General features: G+C 41.9%; 1 protein-coding gene across 4 annotated transcripts in view; it reads left to right on the top strand.

The window, feature by feature from the left end:
• usp7 (ubiquitin specific peptidase 7 (herpes virus-associated)) overlaps positions 1-4,310 on the top strand; it is a 105,213-nt gene extending 100,903 nt beyond the window's left edge. For 2 of the 4 annotated variants that reach the window (XM_059654128.1, XM_059654127.1), the window contains exon 31: positions 2,835-4,308. In XM_059654128.1, coding sequence (XP_059510111.1) covers positions 2,835-2,941 — 107 coding nt within the window. In that variant the 3' untranslated portion in view covers positions 2,942-4,308. Of the gene's footprint in view, positions 1-2,834 lie in introns of all 4 variants that reach the window. The other 2 variants (XM_059654126.1, XM_059654125.1) reach the window with 2 other exon arrangements.
• Positions 4,311-23,722: the final 19,412 nt, after the last annotated feature.

Below are 23,722 nucleotides of genomic sequence, written 5' to 3'. Positions count from 1 at the left end.
GATATAGATTTGGGAGTTAGGCTAGTTCCTTTCCTGGGTGAACATGTGACCCAAGATGGTGCTAGATACTATTAATGTTGAATTGCTGAAGGGATTATGAAGATGAACCAAGCGCTTTCCACAATTTCACAATCACTATTTCACAATTCGCATTGCTTTTCAATGCCAAGACTTAACAATGCAAGATCAGATTGATCTGACCCTGTTTACAGTAAAGGAAATTGCTATGAATTCCATCTGTACTGATATCAGTTTGAAAATAATTATACAAGTTCATGGCTGCTGATTCAGTACATTGGTTCTGAATTTCCAACCCAGTGGGGTCACACCTCTGTTCCATTTGAGTTGTTCCTTGTTAAATTCCACTACTTCCACCAAGCCTTGGGTCACCTGCCCTAACTCTTAAGTGGCTTGGTGTCAGGTTTTGTCTGAACTTTCTGATGAAGCTCCTTGTATGTTAAAGCATCGCTTCTATTTCTTGCCGCCTTTAACATCATTAAGCATCTTGATGTTTCACAGTATCAATATTAAGAAAAATATGATATTACTGCACATGACATTAGGATAGATCTGGTGATCAAAAATTTGGTCAAAAGTTTTGTTCTTGAATGCCTTGTAGGAGGAAATTGAGGTTCAGAGATTTAGATAGTGGCGGATTTTGAAGTTAGTTTTAAATGAATTGGGAGATTGAAGGGCTGATAGAAAAGTTGGCAAGGTTGAAGCGTGGATAGGAAATGTGGATGATGTCTGATCAAGGAATTAGCCAATATAATTGAAATGGGGCAAGGAAGATCATGAGATGAAGTGTGACAGAGGATTGAAATTTTGAGAACAGGAGTCACCTAACCTGAAATGTTAACTCTGAAGTCTCCCTGTAGATGTTGCCAGACATGCTGAGTTCCACCAGCAGTTTGTCTTCATTTCGGATCTCCAGCATTTACATTTCTTTGTTTTATTCCAGAGGATTAGGTGTTGAAGCTAAGTATGGTCTGGTGATCATGTAATGCCAATCCAGGAGAAGTGCTGAAATATGTAGCATAATCAAGTGGAAAGGTATCACACTTCTCCACCCAGTTTTCTGATGAGGCGAGGATGTTGATGCGGTCATTACAGTAAATTTGAGTAAGCCTTGCCCTCTATGAATGGATGTTTTGAAGCATGATGTATAGCAGTGGCAGTGAGAGCTGATCTGTTGACAGAAACAGGGTTAACGGAGTTTCAGGTAGAAATTCTGCAGACTGTTTAAGAAATGTTAGCTGGATATACTGAGGTACTGGTTTAAATTTATAATGTTACAGAACCACCCTTGATGTGACGCTATACCTATAGCATACGGCACGCTTTTATCATTGTATTTATAAATGTGGTGATAGGAATTTGCAGTGGACAGTGCTGGCAGAAATTGTTTCAAATCTCACTTTGAAACAGTATGATGCCGTAAGTGAACTAAAATGGGGCAGCATATTTGCTCTGGAATCACGATCAATAATACATGAAATGTTTATTCAGTTCAGTCACTGAAACAGTTAATGACAAAATTAAATGCTGAACTAAATACCCAAAGAATACTGGCAATGTTTCAACTTGAAGTCCTGACCAGATGACAGCTTGACATGAGCTATGGTTGACCAACTGATTTCGAACCCAGGAGATAATTACTGAATGGAACTATGAGACTGAGTTATGTGAAATGTTGGAAAAATATATTTATTCAACTTTTGAAAAGTTCCTTAGAGCAGATATCATGAATATGAGTGTTTTTATTTTTATCAGCCAGGAGACTTGACCCAGAAACCTACACCATGTTTGGAGTCTCCAAACCAAACTAGTCAGAAACCTGCAAATATTATTTCTGTTTACAGCTTAAGGACCCCCATTTGTGTACAAGAGCATTGCTGAAGTTTTGGGTTACTAGTAGGTCATCCTTCCATAGGAAGTAGTTGCAACAGAAGTATAAAAGCTATATTTTGATAGTTACCAAGTTACACCATTGTGAAATCTCTCTTCTCTTTTAACAGAGCATATTTGGTAGCTGTGTCTCTTACCACTAGTAATATAATTGATCCAAATTTCTACTGTCTGCACTACAGCACCTTTTGCCATTCAAACACTGCTTTAACCTAAAAACTGCCAGCTGCAAATCGCTGAATAAATTAGATCAACTGTTTTTGATAGTTTATTGTACAACAGTTTGGTTTTAATTTGCCACAACTGTTGGAATATATCTATGCACATTTGTTGTGCAAGTACTCTGCTCAACTTCAAAGGATATCCCCTGGAGGCAGTTTACTTTGGAGATAGTCCCCAGAATCTCCTAGTATATGGTATGATTAATTGGCTGCTTTGCTTGGTTTTGTTGACATCCATTGTTCCACAGCAGATTTCAACGCTGGAAGAGAAACATACTTACTTGAGATATAGCTAAAAAGAAACAGGAATTTTTTTTTCAGGAATTTTTTTTTCAAGAAGCATGCAATAGTGCATAACTGGAATCTGCATTGTGGAAGTTTTACACATGTTTGCTCGACTACTATAGGAGAAAATAGACACTGAAAAATTTTCAAACCAGCTGTATGTGAAGCTCCCCAGGTGCCTTGCTTAGTTTGCACGGCGTTCCTCACAAATGGTTTTAGTGGTTCAAAGATTTTGCTGGTGCCTTAATTAACAGGGGGTGCGGTACTAATGACTATAAAACTTGTGGATATTGTCACTCAAACTGCATTTCATTCTTGGTGCATAATTTAAGTTACATACAATACAGTTTTAAAATGAGTGTAATACTTAATACTATTATTGAAAGAATATCTATAATGGTTTTCTGTTTCTATTCATAGGTAATATGTCCCAGCCAAGGCCGTGGTTGGGGCTTGATCACTTCAATAAAGCTCCAAAGAGAAGTCGCTATGCATACCTGGAAAAAGCGATCAAAATTCACAACTGACACCAGTACCTGACTAGTCAGGATTGTGTCTTAAAAAAGTTAATAATTAAAAAGACAGTGTGTGCACCCATTCAACAACAGTAAAAATGAACTTTGGTACACATGCACCTTGTCAGAAGTCTTCAGCGACAGGATTTGCTGCTGATGCTAATTTTATTTTGTTGAGGCTGTTCGGTTTGGCTTCTCTATCTATTGACTGCCTATTTTCCAGATGGAAAGATGAAATGATTTTACCCTCTTGAAGAGCAATGCAGTTGGATGTGAATTCTTGCTTGATTTAAAGTTGAAAAGGTGTTGTGGCCGGAATGTGGCAGCATAGCAAAGGAGCGGAGTAGTAAGGAAACAGCTAGTCATTTGCTAAATGGTTCCATGCCTTTAGAATAACCCACAGCAGATGGCATAGGATTCACATCTCTGGCTGGCTGCTCATTAAAGGTGTTGGGAAATTTCGCAATACTGAAAGCAGCTAGCATGTTCATGTTTACAGTCATTTGGATAGTTTTTCTTTATTTAGGTAGTTTGGATGAATTCAAAATTTTTGTGAATTTGTAAACACCACCAACTTTCACAGCATTAATAAATGGTGTCTGTACTACATCTTGCACGTTGTTGGCACTTAATACTAAGGAGATGCATTTTTTTTTCTCCCGGCTGAATGTGGTCTTTGATTTTTTTTTAAACATGATCCAGGTTTTTGTTCATCCCATACTCTTTGTAGAACACCTTGGCAATAATAATAAATCAGTACTCATTGTAACCTGCCTGGTGCGAGTTTGTAGGTCTGGCTATGCTTGTTTTATTTTGATGCTATGGCCATTAGTACTTCCTAATGGTAACTGGCTGGAGTGGGTGGGGTTTACTGTGCTGCCGGTGGGAAACAATTCTGAAACACAGTGGTGGCTGGAAAGGGCAAAGTTGAAAAATCTGAATGTGTTCTGTTTTGTCATGGTGAGATGTGAAAAATTATAACATGACAAACACAGCCTTTAGCACAGAGGGCATGCTCAATAACGTAAGTAGTAAGCTGTTGACTTTGTAAAAATTTTTAAAAAATACAAAAAAAATTGTATATTTAATGATGAACATGTACAATTTAACACTCGAAGGAATAAATTCCCATGGAGGAGTCTGCAGGTAAAGTCACTGATGTTGATATTCATTGCGTGTAGTTTTATTTCAGACTGTTTTTGTTTTTTTTAAGCTAATTGCAGCAGCGTGTCTAGTTCAGTGCAGTGAAATAGAATCTGCAATTCACAACTTTTTTTCCTCTTCCTTCCTATCTTTTTAATTCACGTAGCAGTGTATGAAATCTTTTCCTGTATATTGCCTTTTTGCTGGAAAAATGTTGTATGTTGAATAAAATTTTCTATAAAACTTGTGTTGTATTTATTTGCTTTGTGTACCCACAAAGATTATTTTGGTTTGTTTTGTTTTTGCTTAAGCATTTCGATCTGGAAAAAGTATGTTCGGATAGATTTGTAGATTTTTTTTGTAATGCTGAACATTATAAAGTAGATTTAGACCAAAATATGGACTCAAGTAGCATTTTATTTGTCCAGTTATTTTTGTAATGGCAGAGTGTCACAGAAATTAATATCTAGCAATGCTTAAACTGTTTCTCTACACTGTTGGCTGTTTGATTACTTGCCAAACTCCACATTCTTGATGGTTCTATTTACTGAACTGAAATATTACTTTTTAAAGAAAAAATGTAAAGTTAAAGCTTTTTGCCTTGAACTCATGACTGAAATGTGGGAAGATCAACTTCAGAAAGGAAAGAACAATTTTACGTAGCATGTGTAGAGAAGGTGCTGGTAAGTTGGACTGCAGATGATGTCTAAGTAATGCAGCAGAAACTGGTAATTGTCTTAGTTTGACTAAATATCAAACCAGGAAAGTTAACTTGTCAGAATGTGTTTTCTTCAGGCTATTCAGCCTGGCTGGCCGGCCAGCATGTATTGCCCATCTCCAACTGTCTTTGAGATGATTGCAAACTACCCTTTTTGAACTACTCCCATTCATGTCATATAGCACAGTGCAGGGGTGCAAGTTCCAGTATTTTGACCCAGCAACAGTGAAGGAATGGTGATATACTTCCAAATCAGGATGAGTGGCTTGGAGAGGAATTTGCAGGGGGTGCTTTTAATTTGGCTGATGTGTTGTACTTTGAAATGGCAGTGGTCGTGGATTTAGAAAGTGCTGTCTAAGGAGCCTTGGTGAACTTCTGAAGTTCATCTTTCTACTGTGCGTGAGTGTAGAGTATATGTTGTGGAGATGGTGTCAATCAAGTGAGGATGTCAGTCAAGTGAATTGCTTTCTTCTGAGCGGTTTCAAGATTCCCAGTGGTTAGCACTGCTGCCTCAGCGCCAGGGACCCAGCTTTGATTCTAGCCTCGCACATTCTCCCCCTGTCTGCGTGGGTTTCCTCCCACAGCCGATAGATGTGCAGAGTAGGTGGATTGGCCATGCTAAATTGCCTATAGTGTCCAGGTGTGATTAGGTTAGGTGAGTTAGACATGGGAAATTAGGGGAATGGGTCTCAGTATAAGCAGCATTTTATTTCTCCAATTATTTTTGTAATGGCAGAGTGTTACAAAAATTAATATCTAGCAATGCTTAAACTGCTTCTCTACACAGCTGGCTGCTTGTGATTACTTGCCAAACTCCACATTCTTGATGGTTCTATTTACTGAACTGAAACATTACTGTTCGGAGGGGCGATGTTGACTTGCTGAGCTAAATGTCCTGTTTGCACGCTGTCGGGATTCTGATATTTCTGAGGTTCTTGCATTAAAGCTGCACTCATCGAGGCAAGTCCAGAATATTCTATCACAGTTTTGACTTGGGCTCTGTAGCTGGTGGAGGATTACTCGTGAGATTCCTGGATTCTGACCTGCCCTTGCAGCCATAAACTGGACTAACCTCATAAATATTTGTTCCTAGCCAATGGTAACCACAAGGATGTTTAGAGCAAGAGGTTCAGGCAATATTTTTGTAGTGTAAATGATACTTAGCATTTGTTAGCCCAAGCTTGGATGATGTTTAAGTCCTATTGTGTTCGGAAATTGTTTCATTGAGTTATCAAGCATAATGCTGAACCATGTACAATTGTTGGAAAAAAAGCCTTCACTTCTGACCTTGTGATAAAGGGAGTAATTGTTGAAGAAGCTGAAGACAGATGGGTGGAGGACTCAACCAAAAGTAACCTCGGTGGAGATGCCCCAGAGCTGAGACGACTGACATTAAACGACGCAACATTCTTCCTTTGTTCTGTATGATTCCAATTAGCAGAAGGTTTCTCCCAGTTTCCATCGACTTCCGTGTTGGTGATGCCACATTTGGTCAAATGCTGCCTTTATGTCAAGTGCAGTCACCCTCATTTTCCCATGAGCTGTTTTGTCCATGTTAAAGCTAAGGTGATCAGAAGTTGCACGATCCCAGTAGAATCCAAACCGCATCAATCAGCAAGTTATTGCTAAGCTGGTGATATTTGGTACTATCCATCATTACAATGGTCACGAGTAGGCAAACCGGGGTGGTATTTGCACCGGTTGGATTCAACTTGTTATTTGTGGGCAGGACTGAGTTGGGCAAGTTCCCACTTTGGTAGATATCAGTGCTTGGTTAGGTGTGCCAATAGTTCTGGAGTACATATCTTTAACAATTATAGGACTACCGTCAGTGTCTATAACTTTCCGGTGGCCAGTACCTTCAACCGTTCTCTTGCTCTCAAGTGTAATGAATTGAATTGACTGAAGGCTCGTTTCTCTGATGCTAGGGACCTCCAGGAAAAAAGTCCCAATGTAGCCTGACCAGTCATCACTTATGGCTGGAGAGTCCTGCAAATGCTTCTGTTTATACTCTGCTCCTCAGTGGATAGGGATGTTTATGGATCCTACTCCAGTGAGGTGTTTACGCACTGCCCTCTGTGACTGGATGTGACAGGATTGCAAAGGTTAGTTCTGATCCATCGGTTATGGGATTACTTAGCCCTGTTTTATAGCTTCACTGAGTTGATACCTCATTTCACTGTATGATTGCTGCTTCTGGTCTGCCCTCCTGCACTATTGGTTGAAATACAGTTAATCACTTAGTTTGTGGTTAATGGTAGAGTGAGGAAAATGCTACACCATCAGTTTGCAGCTTGTATTGGCATGCAGTTCTGCTGTTAGCCCATGGTGCCTCATTGCCTCGGCTTAGGTTGTCACACCTGTTGAAACTGTCACCCATTAAGCACTGCGGTAATGCCCTCCATCATGTTGTATGGCACACTTGATCTGAAGGTAGGACTTTAACATCCCAAGAACTGTGTGATTGTCATTCATACTAATAGTGCACGGACAGATGCATCTTCAGACAGATTGAGATATTTTCCTCTTGATTACTTCACCACTTGCCACAGACCCAGTCTACAGTTAAGTCCTTTAGTTCTCAACCAGCTCAGTCACTGTGCTAAGCCACTTGGTGTTGGGTGTTCAAGACCCCACACAGTACATTGGCTAGAACACAATGTCTGCACTTCCTCAAAGTGGCAGGGTACAGATTCATCAGCCAAAGTGGGGAGAGCTATGTGTGAAAATCAATTGGAGATAATTCCCACGCCCACGTTTGACCAGATTCATTGGATTTGCAGCTAATATTGAAATTGGGCAAATGCCTTCTGGCCTGTGTTTCATCTTTGCTATGAATGTCCTGTCTCTGGAACAGATGTATCTAGGGATGGTGATAGTGTCTGAGACATTGTAAGATAAGATTATGACATGTCAGACTAATGCTTGACTAGTCTAAGACAACTGGCTATATTTTAGCACTAGCTGTCAGGTACTAACAAAGACAACTTTATAGGTTGATAGAGCTGTGTTTGCTGCTATTATCTCTGGCAGGTCAATGCCTCACCTGTCTGATATTGTTCCTTGGAGACTTTTTAGTGGTTTGACACAATTCTGTGATTTGCTGAGCTAGTTGCGAGTCAACCATGTGTTAAATGTGGACATGTAGGTCACGCAGGGATGAAAGATTCCCTCTTCTGAAGGACATAAGGGTTTTGTTGGTGTGGGGGGGGTGGGGCGGGGCTTCCCATGTTTCATGGTCATCTTTACACTCCTAATTCCTGCTTTTTCTTTTAGTGTATAAAGTTCAACTCCTGCTATTGGTCGTGATGAGGTTTGAACCTTTGTTTCTAGAGCGTTACCTAGTTATTTTGCCTCAGTCTAATAGGAAGATCACTACACCATTGCATCCTCAGGGTGCTGCCATAGCACTATCAGCTTCACTGTAATTCACTCGTGTGCTGGAAGCTGCATTTCTCACTCAGCCTTATTCTTTGACAAAAACTATTTGGGCAGCATGTTGGCACAGTGGTCAACATTGTGACCTCAGCACCACAGATCTAGGTTCGATTCCACCCTCAAGCAGCTGTCTGTGTGGAGTTTGCATGTTCTCCCCGTGTCTGCGTGGGTTTCCTCTGGGTGCTCCTGTTTCCTCCCACAGCCCAAAGATGTGCAAGTTAGATGAATTGGCCATGCTAAATTGCCCGTAGTGTTCAGGGATACGTACGTTAGGTGGGTTATACGTGGATGGTTCTGGGTGGGGTGTTCTTGATGGGCAGTGTGAACTTGTTGGGCTGAAGGGCCTATTTCCACACTGTAGGGATTCTATGATCTAGTTTTCAAGCAGCTGTTTCCTCTGTGGGGATTAAAAAAAGAGAGTGATGGAGACAGCCAGTCCCTGTTTTGTTCCATAGTGACACCCTGGCCAGTCATCTAACCTAAGATAACATGGTGTGAAGCTGGATGAAGACAGCAGGCCAAGCAGCATCAGAGAAGCAGGAAAGTTTGACGTTTCTGGTCAAGACCCTTCAGAAATTTGGGAGGGGAAGGGGATTGTGAAATAAATAGGGAGACAGGGAGGCGGATCGAAGATGGATAAAGGAGAAGATAGGTGGAGAGGAGACAGACTGGCCAAAGAAGCAGGGTTAGAGCCAGTGAAGGTGAATGTAGATGGGGAGTTAGGGAGGGGATAGGTTTGTCCAGGGAAGATGGACATGTCAAGGAGGCGGGATGAGGTTAGTGGGGATGAGATGGGAATGGAAGTCAAATTTTCCTGCTGTTTGGCCTGCTGTGTTCATCCAGCTTCACACTGTTATCATCTCAGATTCTCCAGCATTGGCAGTACCTACTATCTCTGTAGCAATCATCTCACCTGCCTGTTTTGAATTTCTAGTTGACTAAGGCAGTTAACAGTTCCTGCTGTATCTCAATGCCAACCTTCAGTCCAACTAATTGCCACCTCTTCTCGTGCTGTAAAATGTGTTCTTTGCTTTCTCAAATTCGTTTTCTTGCATTTCAATCCTAATGTGTTGGAAATTAAAAGCTTTGACTTCAACTTTGAATTTTGAGTGCAGGTCTGCTTGACACACTTTAGGGGGCTTTGCAAAAGGTGCAAAAGAGCTTTACTAGGGTGGTGCCTATGAGGAGAGTTTGGACAAATATGGGTCACTTTTTGGTAGAGTGTCAGAGGCTGAAGGGTTACCGGAAGGCAGTATGTAAAATTGAGAGGCGTGGATTGTTGTTGTCTTTTTCCCAGGATATCAGATATTCGGGTGCATAGATTTTAAGGTGGTAGTTGGGGAGGGGGAGTTTAAAGATGATGTGAAGCAAGTTTTTTTTAATTGTAGAGGTGCCTTTAATATACTGCCAGGGTAGTTAGAGATACAATTGCAGTATTTAAAAGTCTTTCAGACAGATGAACACGTAGGGAATAGAGGAAAGCAGACCATGTGCGAGCAGATGGGATTAGTACAGAATAGCATCATGTTCAGCACAGAAATAGTGTGTCAAGGCCCTGTTCCTGTGCAGTACTGTTCTATATTCATTGTTTTTAGCCAGCATTTGTGTTCTGTACTGCTTGTCTAATATGTGCTTTATTGAAATAGTGCATATTTCATTGTATCAGTTCCATTCTCCAGCATCTAGTTCAAATTCGGAGTTTGTAAAATCTGTCCATGCTTTGTACATTCAGATTGGAACCCAGTCCTGAACTGTGATTTATATCTTTCACCAGTATTTTCCTTATCTCTTTGGCTATGTTGATCTTATTCCTGTAATGTCCGTATGTTATGGTTGCAAATAATGAAGCAACAGTTATTCTAAGAAAGTTCAAAAATTGAGTGTCAACCGTATTTAGAGCAGGAGATAGTTGGCGAAGACTGCACTGATTTAAGACATGTTTAACTGTCATCACTTGGTGCAGTTTGCCCTATTGAAAACACATTTGTTCTGATTTCAATTGTTTGAAAGTATCAGCTGTAACGTTGCGACATGCATGATGAATTGCAAATTTCAGGAAGATGGTCACAATTTGCAGTGATTACTGTGGATCAGGTGGCCTTTGACACTGGATGACTGAAAAAATGGGTACATGACAAATTTCTCCCACATGGAGTGCATCCACACATTGAAGGGTTTTCGCTGTAGAAAGCACTGCGGAGGTCTAAAAGGAATTGTTTTATCTTCATTTGCTCTTCCCAGAATTGCAATATGTTGTTGATTCTGTACAGGGGTCCTATGATTTATGAACATCTGACTTAGAAATGCTTGTACTTAGAAAGATGACCATATAGAGATGTAATTTTAATTATCAACTCCCCATTCGCAACCTGAAAACTGCCGGTTGTTTTCCCTGCCACTTCAATCAGCAGAAACATGCTGTTATTGTGCATAAAAAGAAACTTCAATGAATATCTTATCTAGTGTACGATACAGATTTTTGGAAGACAAAATCTGTGAATTTTGCCTGCCTTTCATTGACATTATGGATGAAGATCTACTTGGACTAACAAACCAGCAAGCCTCCAACAGCCTTAATGATTATGACTTCAGGATTTACTTTGAATATAATATGAGTCCTTTCCAGCAAGAAAGGTTTTCAGTTTTTGTTGGATAATGTGAATCCTATTTCAAAACTGCTGAAAGGCTAATGTTTCATTTTATTTCATTTCTCTGTGGAATGTAATTTCTTTGGGGCAGTGATAGAAAAGGGATGAACTACAAAAGTATTTCTTAAAACTTTGCAAGTGTTACAATTTGAAACGCTCCAGTAAAGGAATATTTTAGGTATTTAATCTTAGCTAATTTTCAAACATGTTGACTGCTTCATCTTTGAATCTTTTTGAAATATTGATTGATCACTTGAATATTTAAATTCCCAGGATCAAAGTATTTCAACACTTGTTTTAGTATGGGAGCCGGATAACTGTCTCAAACTCAATCAACAAACTTGGTCTTGCCTATACAAGATTGGTCCAACAAAAGTAACTGTTTTGTTTAGTAACGTAAAAGTGGTTGCACATCATAGATTTATAAAAACTGTCAAGTCTCATTTGGGAGCAAGTTATTTTTGCTATTCCTGAACTCACCAGAACTTGACAGCTTGGGATTGAATTTGTTCAGAATGTTTCAACTGTCAAACCGGAGGGCAAAGGTGAAATATAGCCTTTTTTTGGAGTAGTTTAAGCAATGTTGAACATTAGGTTGCAAGAAGGGATTTGGGAGCTTTCACCTCCAAAGGGAACCCACTGATGTCTATTTATGTAGCACCTATAACTTGAAAGACCCAGTAGGGTTTATGTTAAATTTTGGCATGGATGAGGAAAATTATCAAAGGGCAGTAAAAAATTTGCTAACTAATTAAAATATATATTGGTTATTTGAAGTGGGGAATTCTAGCAGTTTAGAATGCTAGTTCTAAAATGCATAACTAAGGTACTTAAGTTCTTCTAATGTTGGGTTGGGTACACAGTTATTAATGGGAGAGGCAATATTAGGTTATAGAATATTGCCGAATAATGCAGCAAGATCACGAAAGAATTTGAAATTGAAGCTCCTAAGTAAGCATGTTGTATTGGACATTATGCACTTGGACAAATGTGAAAGTAAATAATTTGTCACAATTGCAACTCCACCCTGAAAAGTGGCCTGGGTAAAAGAAAAAACTGAAACAGTTCTGAGTTGGACTTTTTTTTCTCTCAGATGAGCCGTATGGGACAGGGAATGAAGATACAACGGGGCCGAAGCACCCTATGGCCAACAATAATAGTTACGGCATCAGCGCACATGGTCAGAGCACATTGTACGTGAAGATTTTTGATATGTTTGAGTCAGATGCAGTGAGAGGCCTGCTAGGATGTGTCATTGTTTGGCTTACCACTTGAGAATGATATTAAGAAAATGGCTGCCTAGAGAAACTCCAGCATTCAACAATGTAATTGATTTTCTGCCTTTGAGGCATCAAAGTAGAGTCACGGAATGACAAGTACGTGGGAATCTTGGCCTCACAGAACTGTTAAACCCAGAGGTAAAGTCTTTTAGAACATGAGGCAGGGGCATGTATAAAAGGGAACATTAAGTGGCTTTGACAATGACAGTTCAGCGGGGATGTCATGTTGCTGAGGAGCATTAATGTGGAGAATGAGATTGAGAAAGACGTGTTGAAGGAACACTGCCTTGGGGACGTGCAGTCTTGGATGAACTGATTTGACAATATGGATTTGTGAATCAAAAATTGACAAACCTGTTGAGTTTTTGGAAGATGTTATTCACAAAATTACTCGAAGGGAAATCGATAGACATAGTGTAGTTGGTTTTCGGAAAGCTTTTGTTCAGGTTCCCCACAAGGTTTTTTAATTGAAGTTAAAGCACAAGGGATAGCAGAAAGATACTGACATGGCTTAAAGACCAGCTAACAGAAGTTAGTGCAGGAATAAATGGGTCATTACTGCCTTGGCAGGCAATGACTAGTGGAGTATTGCAGGGATCAGTACTTGGGTCTCGACTTCACAACCTATATCAATGATTTGAAGGTGGAGACTAAATGCCAGACTTCCAAATTTGCAAATGATTCAAAGCTAAGTGGGAGTATATGCTGTGAGAAAGATGTATAAAAGGATTGGATAGGTTTAATGATTTGACAGAAACATGGCAGATGGAATATGATGTAGTAGAAAACTGTGAGGTTATCCACTTTTGTAGGTGAAACTGCTGCGGGAGAAAAAGCATTTCTCAAGTGCTGACAGCTTGAAAACTAAATGTACATTTCTGAAGAAGGGTCTCAGCCCAAAACACCAGCCTTTCTGCTCCTCTGCTGCTTGGCCTGCTGTGTTCATCCAGCTCTATACCGTATTATCTCAGGAATGGGGAGGAGGTTGCTGCGTCTGAGTGAGTTGCTCTTCGGGGAGCGGTCAGTCCAAATTCTGAGCCAAATAGCCTTTCTCCACAATGTAGGGATTCTCAGTCATGTCATTGAAAGTTAGGAAATGCTTAAGGGGATAGATGAGGTAGATACAGGTAAATTGTTTCCCCTGTGGACACTAGAACAGGAGGCACAATCTTTAAGACGAGGGGATGCCACTCAGGCCCTAGCTGAGGTTCTTTTTTCCCCACTCTGGATTATGAACCTTAAGAATCCTCTGCCATAACTGTTCATGCCTGAAATAAATGGAGCAGTTACATAGTTGTCACAACACCTTTCGAAGTTGCCAATATCAATGAATAATAGTAGTGTGAGATTGCTTCCAAAAGCATGTCATACCAAACGTGATGTGGCAACACTTGCATTATTTCCCATAAATTAAATGGGTGAGGATTTCATAACATTGAAAAAGCCAATAGTCATTTGTTACAACTAACTATAATGTATCAACGTTACTACCTCAGGCATAAATGTCTGGGACTAATATTAAAAGTCAGTAGGTTTCGATAAAAGAACATGCATCCATTAGTGTCGTGCTTCCATGTGTTGAGGCAAGATGGCATACTGAATCTTTTTGCCATGTTAAATTGATTTAAAATTAAGCAGCAACTCCCATTCATGTGTAACTTTCTGGATGGTGATTCTTACTTGGGGAAACATTTCTGCCATTCCTCACTCTCTGACCCTAATCATCTCAATTTTAACTGCCCCTTTCCCTATCCCCTCAGTAAACATGGTCAGTTATCTCAGTTGCTGGGCTGCCAGTTTGTGATGCAGAGTGATGCCAACAGCATGGATTCAATTCCTGCAGTGGCTGAGGATTACCATGAAGCACTCAACTTCTCAACCTCTCCCCTCACCTGAGGTGGGGTAATCCCCAAGTTAAACCACCACTGCTCAGCAGCCCTATGATTTGGCAACACGATGATCACACTTAACTTGTGCAAACCCTAGTTATTTCTCTTTAAAGTTCGTTATCAGTCTCTCATTTGGTCTTTTTGCACTTTACGCTTTTAGCCCCACCTTTGGTTTTTGAGAGATCCCTATGTTATGCATCCTTTGTCCACTTGGTAGCGCACTTGTTACACTGTGCTTATACTAGTTAGGTGCCACTGTTCAAGTGCATAAAGAATAAAGGCCATCAAATGCATTTATGCTGAGAAAACCATTGCTTTCAGTTTGATCTTCTGAACCCAAAAGCGCACTGGTGCAATCAGTTGAATGCAAAAAAAAAAGAACTTGTGTTTCAGCTATTGTCCAATGGAAATGCCAAATGCTTGCATATTTAACTTGTGTTCGCTGTCCTACCCACATTTACAGTTGCCTGCATTGAAGCCATATTACTTTTCAAATTGTTTATCTACTTGTTATCAGGTGGATTTGTAACACCTCCAGAAGTGCTCACAGAACAAGAGGATATGGCAGATTTCTGTAATAGCACTTATAAAATAATTATCGCCTTCAAAATGTTTCCGCCTTATTCAACAAATTCTAATGTTTTACTCAATTATGTAGACATTTATTTGAATGGAAGAAGAATGTAATGGATCCAAGTACTCTGACTCTGGAGAGAGGTCTTCCCCATTTTCATCTATGAAGAAGGTTTACAAGAAGATCTTCATAGGGGAACTTCGGTTATAGATTAGAAGTAAATGGGTTTTGGTTTTCAATTCTGTGAAGGCAACTTGCTTTGGATTTGATTTAGGATCAGAAATTCATATTTTTAGCACTGGGTCAAAACGGCATTTCCACAAAACCACATAATTTAAGCTCACCTACAGATTACAGATTATGGATTAGATCACCTTCGGCCCAGCAAGTCCACACCACCCCTTGAAGCGTCCCACCCAAATCCATCCCCATATAACCCACACACCCCTGAACACTGCGGGCAATTTAGCATGGCTAATTCACCTAGTCTGTACATCTTTGGACTGTGGGAGGAAACCAGAGCATCTGGAGCAAACCCATGCAGACAGTCACCCAAGGCTGGAATCGAACCCACGTCCCTGCCACTGAGAGGCTGCAGTTCTAAGCACTGTGCCGCCCTAAAACATAGCATGGTCATAGGTGAAGAGCAACGGGCCATGCTGAAACCATGTTTTTCATGGATATAACAATGCTATTTGCAAGAGCTGAAACTAATAGGGATTCCATGCTACGTAAGAGTACATGGTGTTCATAAAACTGAATTCAACTTGCTGAGTTTGGAAGTTCGATAATTATTGATTCATACAAAAGTAGTGGGCCTAAATTGTTATCTGTTGTGTTACAAATGGTGATGGAATATTGTGTGGTGAATTGACTAACAAATGGGTATTTCGTTGCTATTGAGGATAAATCCTATTTCTAAACATGAAAACAAATTATTTAATGTTGAAGATGAAAATGTAATCAGAACCAGTTCTAGTAATTCAACTAGCAGTCAAACCTAACGTCTGGTGCATTACATTAAACAGCATACCTGTTCAGCTGTATGCAGCACCTCACCAGGGCCCACTTGCAAAACTCACCACTGTTCACTATTAAATGTGGTTCTGCATGGGGACAATATTGCTTGGATAATCTAAAGTGTGCAAAGAATCACATTGACAGCGACTTTGTCCATCAGGCTTGCAGTGTGCATGCTGGAAGCTACAAAAAGCAGGCTGTGGAGGAGGAGAATGTTCATTTCAGCTCAAAGTAGGTAACAGCCATTCACTCATACATTTCTCAGGACAATGCCTTGAACAAATCAATGTTAACTTGCCTAGTTTCAAATTTAAACAAGGCATAACAGTTAACTGTCAGTTATCACTAACTGGTATTATCCATTACAGTACCTCTATCAATCAGTCCACTTCCTAATTAGCACTTTCCTCTTATTGGTCTTCCCTTTTAAATTAGTACAATTATGAATTACCCTGATGGCTGCAAAACAGCATCAGAAATTGTTTTTTTTCAGGGGTACTCAAGTTGAATGTTTGATAAATAAGGTTATTAAGAGCAAGGTGTCAGGCGGGGGACTGGAATGGAGACCACAACTAGCCAAATCTTATGCATTTCAAGAATTCCGACTGCTCCCCAGTTCTTTTTCAAAGTAGTGCTATGGACTCAGTGGCATTTACCAACTAAGACCTTTACTGAACATCTTAATAGAGAATGGGGCACTTCTGCAATGCACTGGATTATGGGACTGAGTTTTACATTCAGATTTTTTTGTGCTTAGGCTATTGAAAATCACTGGTGAATATGATATGGCAATGGTTGATCTTACCTGTGCAAGATAAGTTGCAAATGCTCCTGTTACACCAAACATAGCATAATAATGAAACCTAAACATCAGCAGTAAGTACCTATAAGCTGCAGTACAGTAAATCATGCCAGGTCCTCCAACAGCACCTCTAAAGTCACACCCTCTACCACTGAGAAGGGAAAAAGCTCCATGGGAACACCACCCAATGAAAGTTCCCTTCTAAAGCTTGTGATTTCAAACAAACCTTGGACTATAACCTGGTGTTGTGTGACTTTGATTTTATCTGCCCCAGCCCAATGCCGGCACCCCCGCATTGTGTTGATTTTGAAAGGCAGATTTGAGCGATGTTTTCCAAATATCAAGACAGCAAGCGTGAGAGTGAAAATTTGCAACTTAAGTGCATCTTTCTGATTGGTGAACGAGATGCACAATCAGAGAGCATGTTTTTGGAGTCATTTTGGGCCTTCTGATTTGACACATCAGCTGTCACGAAGTTCCACAGTTAGTGAACATGCCAGGGTTTATGGACTGAATCCCCTGTTGATACAAGTCAACAGTTAAATGTAAATTAACGAAGACTTTTATTTTCCCTTCTCTGCCAGACATAAATAGGGCCATTTCCAAGTGACAATAGACATTTATTACATGGAACAATTAACAGAATGGAGGGTGTCTGGGGCAATTTTTATGCTTCCAGCAAATGGTTTGACTCTAACCCCCATTCTGTCCCAAGATCACATTTTCTAGTTGCCTTTATGACAATTCACTGCTGTAGTGTGCTGCAAATCAAGCTTCACTGTCCAGGTACCACATCCCCGCCTGAGCCTATGAAGATGACGGAGGGCATGGTAGATTCAAAGCTGCCATCATGGAAATAGGATTCAATTATAGGTAGGTGGGTCATTGTGGTTTGTTGCGATGTAACTTGGATGTCAGTTTTCAAGTGATAGGGCTCTGCTAGATGGGCGGAAAGAGCACAGCTCAGGCATTGGAGCTCTGCAGACTCACTGTTGCATGTAAGTTGTTAATAAACTTTGTTTAAAAGAAGTCCAGACTGAACTTGTATGAAGAACAGAAGAATCTACACTTTTTCCCCCCCCCCCCACCTTTATCTATTCATGGGATGAGGGACACCGCTGGCTAGGCAGCATTTATTGCCCATCCCTAATTGCCCAGAGGGCAGATAAGAGTCAACCACATTGCTGTGGGATTGGAGTCACGTGTAGGTCAGACCAGGTAAAGGCATTAGTGAACCAGATGGTTTTTTTTCCTGACAATCGGGCAATGAATTCATGGTCATCATTAGATTCTTAATTCTAGATATCTACTGAATTCAAATTCTACCATCTGCTGTGGCAGGATTCAAACCCGAGTCCCCAGAATGGTACGTGGGTCTCTGGATCAACATCCAGTGATAATACCACTAGGCCATTGCCTCCACTAAAACAGCCTTTCAGTTTCCGTTTCCCTTTCCCTTCCCAGTAGCATCCTAAGTGTCCTCCCTCAGGGAATCTGATGCTGCTTTGAAGAACACACCATCACCCTCGCCCCTTTAAATCTTGGACCCAGTAATTCTGAATTTCCTGTTTGGAACTGCACTGCTCAAAATGTCGGCTCAGCAAGCTTCTACGCAGTAATGTCCTCTCAGAAGATCAGTCCAGTGCCCCATAGCTCAATCTCCTGGAAGTCCAATGGAGTCTTGTAGTAAGTCGAGGGAGCCATTTAGATTAGATTAGATTCCCTTCAGTGTGGAAACAGGCCCTTTGGCCCAACAAGTCCACACGGCCCCTTGAAGCATCCCACCCAGACCCATCCCCCTATAACCCACACCCCTGAACACTACGGGCAATTTAGCATAGCCAACCCACCTGGCCTGCACATCCTTGGACTGTGAGAGGAAACTGTAGCACCCGGAGGAAACCCACGCAGACACGGGGAGAATGTGCAAACTCCACACAGACAGTCACCTGAGGCTGGAATCAAACCCAGGTCCCTGGTGCTGTGAGGCTGCAGTGCTAAATACTGAGCCACCGTGCCACCCCAAAGTCATCAACTTTCACTGACCAGGTTCCTGAAGGCATGAGAACTACATGGCAGATTACTATTCTGTGAAAGTGACATTTGGCCACGTTTGATGTCATTTAAATGTAATTTGGTGTGTGGAATTGAGCATATCCATGTTCTTCCTGCACCAACAGATGAGTTTCCTTTTAGAGTCATAGAGATGTGCAACATGGAAACAAAACCTTCGGTGCCACTTGTCCATGCTAACCCGGTATTCCAAATAAATCTAGCCTCATTTGCCAGTGTTTGGACCATATCCCTCTTAAACCCTTCCTATCCATATACCCATCCAGATACCTCTTAAATGTTGTAATTGTACCAGCGTCCTCTGGCAGCTCAATCTATCCATGCAAAGGTTGATGCATATAAAAGTTGTCCTTCAGGTCCTTTTTAAATCTTTTCTCCCTCACCTTAAACCTCTATCCTGGGAAAGAGACCTGGGCTGTTTAGCCGATTCAACCTCTCCCTACAGCTCAAATCTTCCAACCCTGACAACGCCCTTGTAAATCTTTTCTGCACCCTTTCCAGTTTAACAACCTCTTTATTTTTGTATGAAATGTTGTTGTTGATGATGACAATGGTTCCATTTGACAAGTTTTTAATTCCTGAGTTGTTTTGAGTTTAAGCCTTCCCCTTCTGCCATAGTGGGATTTAAGCCTGTGTCACCAGAACATTAGCCCTGAGACTCTGAATTACTGTGACATCACCACTACATCATCCACCTCCATTGACTTTGCTGTTTCCAATATTCCAGCCTCCTGGATTTTGGTCCATGGTTTTCCATTCAATTCCCCAGTGGTCTCCAAAAATAAGTGCAGTTTGTCTGTGGTTAAACATATCTGACACTTGAATGGGCCATTTTATGACAACTTACTGTAAATCATATTGTGCTGCCTTACTGTTCCTCAATAAACCTGCACAAAGAGCTGGAACCAGTAGCATTATCCATCATCTACTCATCATGAGGCAAATCTCCTCAACTTCTGAAAGCCCTCAGTAGTGAAAAACAAAGAGACAAGGGCAGATTACTTGCATGAACTCATGCAAGACTCAGGCAAAAAACTGCAGGGAAATTCAAGATGCATTGTGTTGTTAAGCCACTAATCTGTTTGCAATTTGGCTAGTGGCAGTAATTTAACATTGTGCCCTGGATATTTCTGTTCTACAATAGTTAGAAGCATTATTTTCATTGTAGCTGGTAATATTTCAAAGCTACCCACTGGAGTTTGTCCAATTAAGGTATTTCAAACTGAAACTGCTATTAAACAGAAGCTGGTACAGGATGAGCTGACCTGTTGTGGCATGTGTGTGCCTTTGTTCAAAGGCAGGTCCTTGGCTTATCTGCTGATTACGATCTCCTTTAAACCCTCCAAGCAGACAGACCCAAGGGTGGAATTGAGCCTGGGTCTCTAATGCTGTGAGGCAGCAGTGCTAACCGCCGAGCCACCGTTCCATCAGTTGGCTGCGGCTTTTTGCATTGAGCATATGATGTTGAGGGGTGGCTTTATAAGAGGTTTATAAGAATAAAATCATGAGGGGCATAGATAAGGTAAATAGCAAGGGTCTTTTTCCTGGAGTGGGAAGGTTCCAAACTAGGGGGCATACCTTTAAGGTGAGAAGTGATGAAAGATTTAAAAGGGACCTGAGGGGCAACTTTTTCCAACAGAGGGTGGTTCGCGAGTAGAATGAACTGCCAGAGAAAGTGATATATGCAGATATAGTTACAGCACTCAAAAGACATTTGGACAGGCACATGAAGAGAGAAGGTTTAGAGAGATATGGGCCAAAAGCAGGCAAATGGGACTGTTTAGTTTGGGAAACTGTCGTCATGGACGAGTTAGACCGAAGCATCTATTTATGTTCTTTATGACTCTGTAACCCCTCCAATTCTTTCTCTGTTCCTCGTTCTGTAATGGCACCTGACTGCAATCTATGAACATTCCTCCAGTTCTGGATTCTTGCACATTTGTACTTTTGAACCTTTCACATACAGTGACCATCTCTCCAGCTGCCATGTCCCTGCTCTCTGGGATTTCCTCCTAAAATCTTTCAGGCCGTCTTCTCCTTTAAGATGCTTCTTAGAACCTATCACATTGACCAAGATTATGGTCCAAATATTTCCTCGTGATTTGGTGGGAAACACCCAGAGTTGTTTTACTCTGTTAAAGATGCTATGTCAATTCAGATTGTGAAATCATACACCGAGAGGCCTCCAATAAATCAAATAGGGAATTTAGAAGAATCCTCTTTATCCAGTGAGTAGTGAGGATGCGAACTTGCTATTGCGAGTTGTGGTGAAACAGATACTATAGGTTATTTAAGGGGAAACTATACAAGCATGTAAGGGAGAAGAGAATAAAGGATCACATTGGGGTTTGAGGCAAAGGCTTTTATAAATTCTTTTGTGGGATGTGAATGTCACTGGCTGGCCAGCATTTATTGCCAATTCCTAGGTGTCTATGAGAAGGTGGTGGTGAGCTGCCTTCTTGAGTCACTGCAGTCTATTGTGCTGTGGGTAGACCCACAACTCCCTTACAGAGGGAGATCCCCAGGATTTTGACGCAGCAATAGTGAAGTAACAGTGGTATATTTCCAAGTCAGGATGGTCAGTGGCTTGTAGAGGAACGTAAAGGTCGAGGTGTCTCATGCACCTGCTGCCCCTTATCCTTCAAGATGAAAGTGTTCATGGATTTGGAAGGTACTGTGTGAGGAAGCTTGCTGATTTACTGCATTGTATCTTGTAGGTCATACACACTACTTTAGAACGGAGTTGAGGAAAAACCTCTTCACCCAGAGAGTGGTGGGTATATGGAATGCTCTGCCAGGGAAGGCAGTGGAGGCCAACTCTCTGGATACTTTCAAGAAAGAGATGGATAGAGCTCTTAAAGACAGTGGAATCAAGGGTTATGGGGATAAGGCAGGAACAGGATACTGATTGTGGATGATCAGCCATGATCATAATGAATGGTGGTGCAGGCTCGAACGGCCAAATGGCCTACTCCAGCACCTATTGTCTATGGTCTATTGTCTATACTGCTGCTAAGTGCCAGTGGTGGAAGGAATGGATGTTTGTAAATATGGTGCTAATCAAGCCGGCTGCTTTTTTCCTGGATTGTGTCAAGCTCCTTGAGTTTTGTTGAAGCTGCACTCAGAGAAGTGAGAAGTATTCCATCAAACTCTTGAGTTGCGCCTTGTAGATGATGGACAGGCTCTGGGGACACAGGAGGTGAGTTACTCACTATAGGATTCCCAATCTCTGACCAGCTGTTTAGTCCCTGTATGAATATTGTTGTCTGTGCTCTGGACACTTCGACCTATTCGTGTATCAAAAATACTTTACCAAAGCGTCTTTGTTGGTGAGTTGGGCAAAAGGTCACTGAATTCTGTTTGTAGTCTTCCTCGATTTTATTACAGTATATTCCTTATTAAAATGCTGAGCATTTCCCAAATTCCCACAATATTTAATGTCTGGTTGTCAAGCTCTGAGAAAGACAATCCACATGTTTGAGCTGGGCTGTTGAGGTTTCTTTCCCTTCTGACAAAAGGTTGGCTCCCTTGCAGAAAGGTCAGTCTCACAGGTCAGAGGGGGAAGCGGATCAAAGATGGATGGAGGAGAAGATAGGTGGAGAGGAGACAGACAAGTTAAAGGGGCAGGGATGGAGCCTGTATAGGTGAGTGTAGGCAGGGGATGAGTTGTGGAAAATGCGGGAGACACGGTCAAGGGCATTCTCGACCACTGTGGTGGGTATGTTACGGTCCTTGAAGAACGAGGACATCTGGGATGTGCGGGAATGGAATGCCTCATCCTGGGAGCAAATGTGGCAGAGGTGAAGGAATTGGGAATAGAGGATGGAATTTTTGCAGGAAGGTGGGTGGGAGTCGGTGGGCTTGAAATGGATATCGGTTTCTAGCTGGTTGCCTGAGATAGAGACAAAGAGGTCCAGGAAGGTGAGGGATGTGTTTGAGATGGTCCATGTGAACTTGAGATTGGGGTGGAAGGTGTTGGTGAAGTGAATGAACTGTTTGAGCTCCACTTGGGAGCACGAGGCGGTGCCGATACAGTCATCAATGTAACGGAGGAAGAGGTGGTGTGGATTCCACTCCCATGCATCTGCTCCCAGGATGAGGCATTCCACTCCCGTATATCCCAGAAGTCCTCGTTCTTCAAGGACTGCAACGTCACCCCCACCCCCACCCCCCGCAGTGATTGAGAATGCCCTCGACTGTGTTTCCTGTATTTCCCACAACTCATCCCTCAAACCCCACCCCCGCAATAACTGCCAAAAGAGAATCTCCCTCTCCTCACATACCACCCCACCAACCTCCGGATCCAACACATCATCCTCTGACACTTCCGCCATCTACAATCCGACCCCACCACTAAAGACATTTTTCCATCCCCACCCTTGTCTGCCTTCCAGAGAGACCACTCTCTCTACGACTCCCTTGTCCGGTCCATGCTCCCCTCCAACCCCACCACACCCAGCACCTTCCCCTGCAACCGCAGGAAGTGCTACACTTGCCCCCGCACCTCCTCCCTCGCCCCCATCCCAGGCCCCAAGATGACCTTCCATGTCAAGCAGATGTTCACCTGCACATCTGCCAATGTGGTATACTGTATCCACTGTACCCAGTGTGGCTTCCTCTACAAAAATGAAACCCAGTGGAGGCTTGGGGATCACTTTGCAGAACACCTACGCTCGGTTCACAATAGACAACTGCACCTCCCAGTCGTGAACCATTTTAACTCCCCCTCCCATTCCTCAGATGACATATATCTCCTGCCACCCAAAGGTTGCAGGAACAGCAACTCATTCCGCTTGGAAACTCTGCAGCCCAATCGTATCAATGCGGATTTCACAAGCTTCAAAATCTCCCCTCCCCCCCACTGCATCCCAAAACCAGCCCAGCTTGTCCCCACTTCCCTAACCTGTTCTTCCACTCACCTACCCCCTCCTCCCACCTCAAGCCGCACCTCCATTTCCTACCGACTAACGTCATCTTGCCCCCTTGGCCTGTCCGTGCTCCCCGAACTGACCTATCCCCTCCCTAACTCCCCACCTACAATCACCTCCATCCCCACCCCTTTAAACTTGTGTCTCCTCTCCACCTATCTTCTCCTCTATCGATCTTCGATCGACCTCCCCCTCTCTCCCTATTTATTTCAGAACCCTCTCCCCATCCCCCTTTTCTGATGAAGGGTCTAGACCCGAAACATCAGCTTTTGTGCTCCTG

This window comes from Stegostoma tigrinum, chromosome 23 (assembly GCF_030684315.1).
Source record: "Stegostoma tigrinum isolate sSteTig4 chromosome 23, sSteTig4.hap1, whole genome shotgun sequence".
In the NCBI taxonomy this organism is placed as follows: domain Eukaryota; kingdom Metazoa; phylum Chordata; class Chondrichthyes; order Orectolobiformes; family Stegostomatidae; genus Stegostoma; species Stegostoma tigrinum.
Note: the sequence above shows the minus strand (reverse complement) of the source record. Positions and strands in the feature narration are given on the sequence as shown.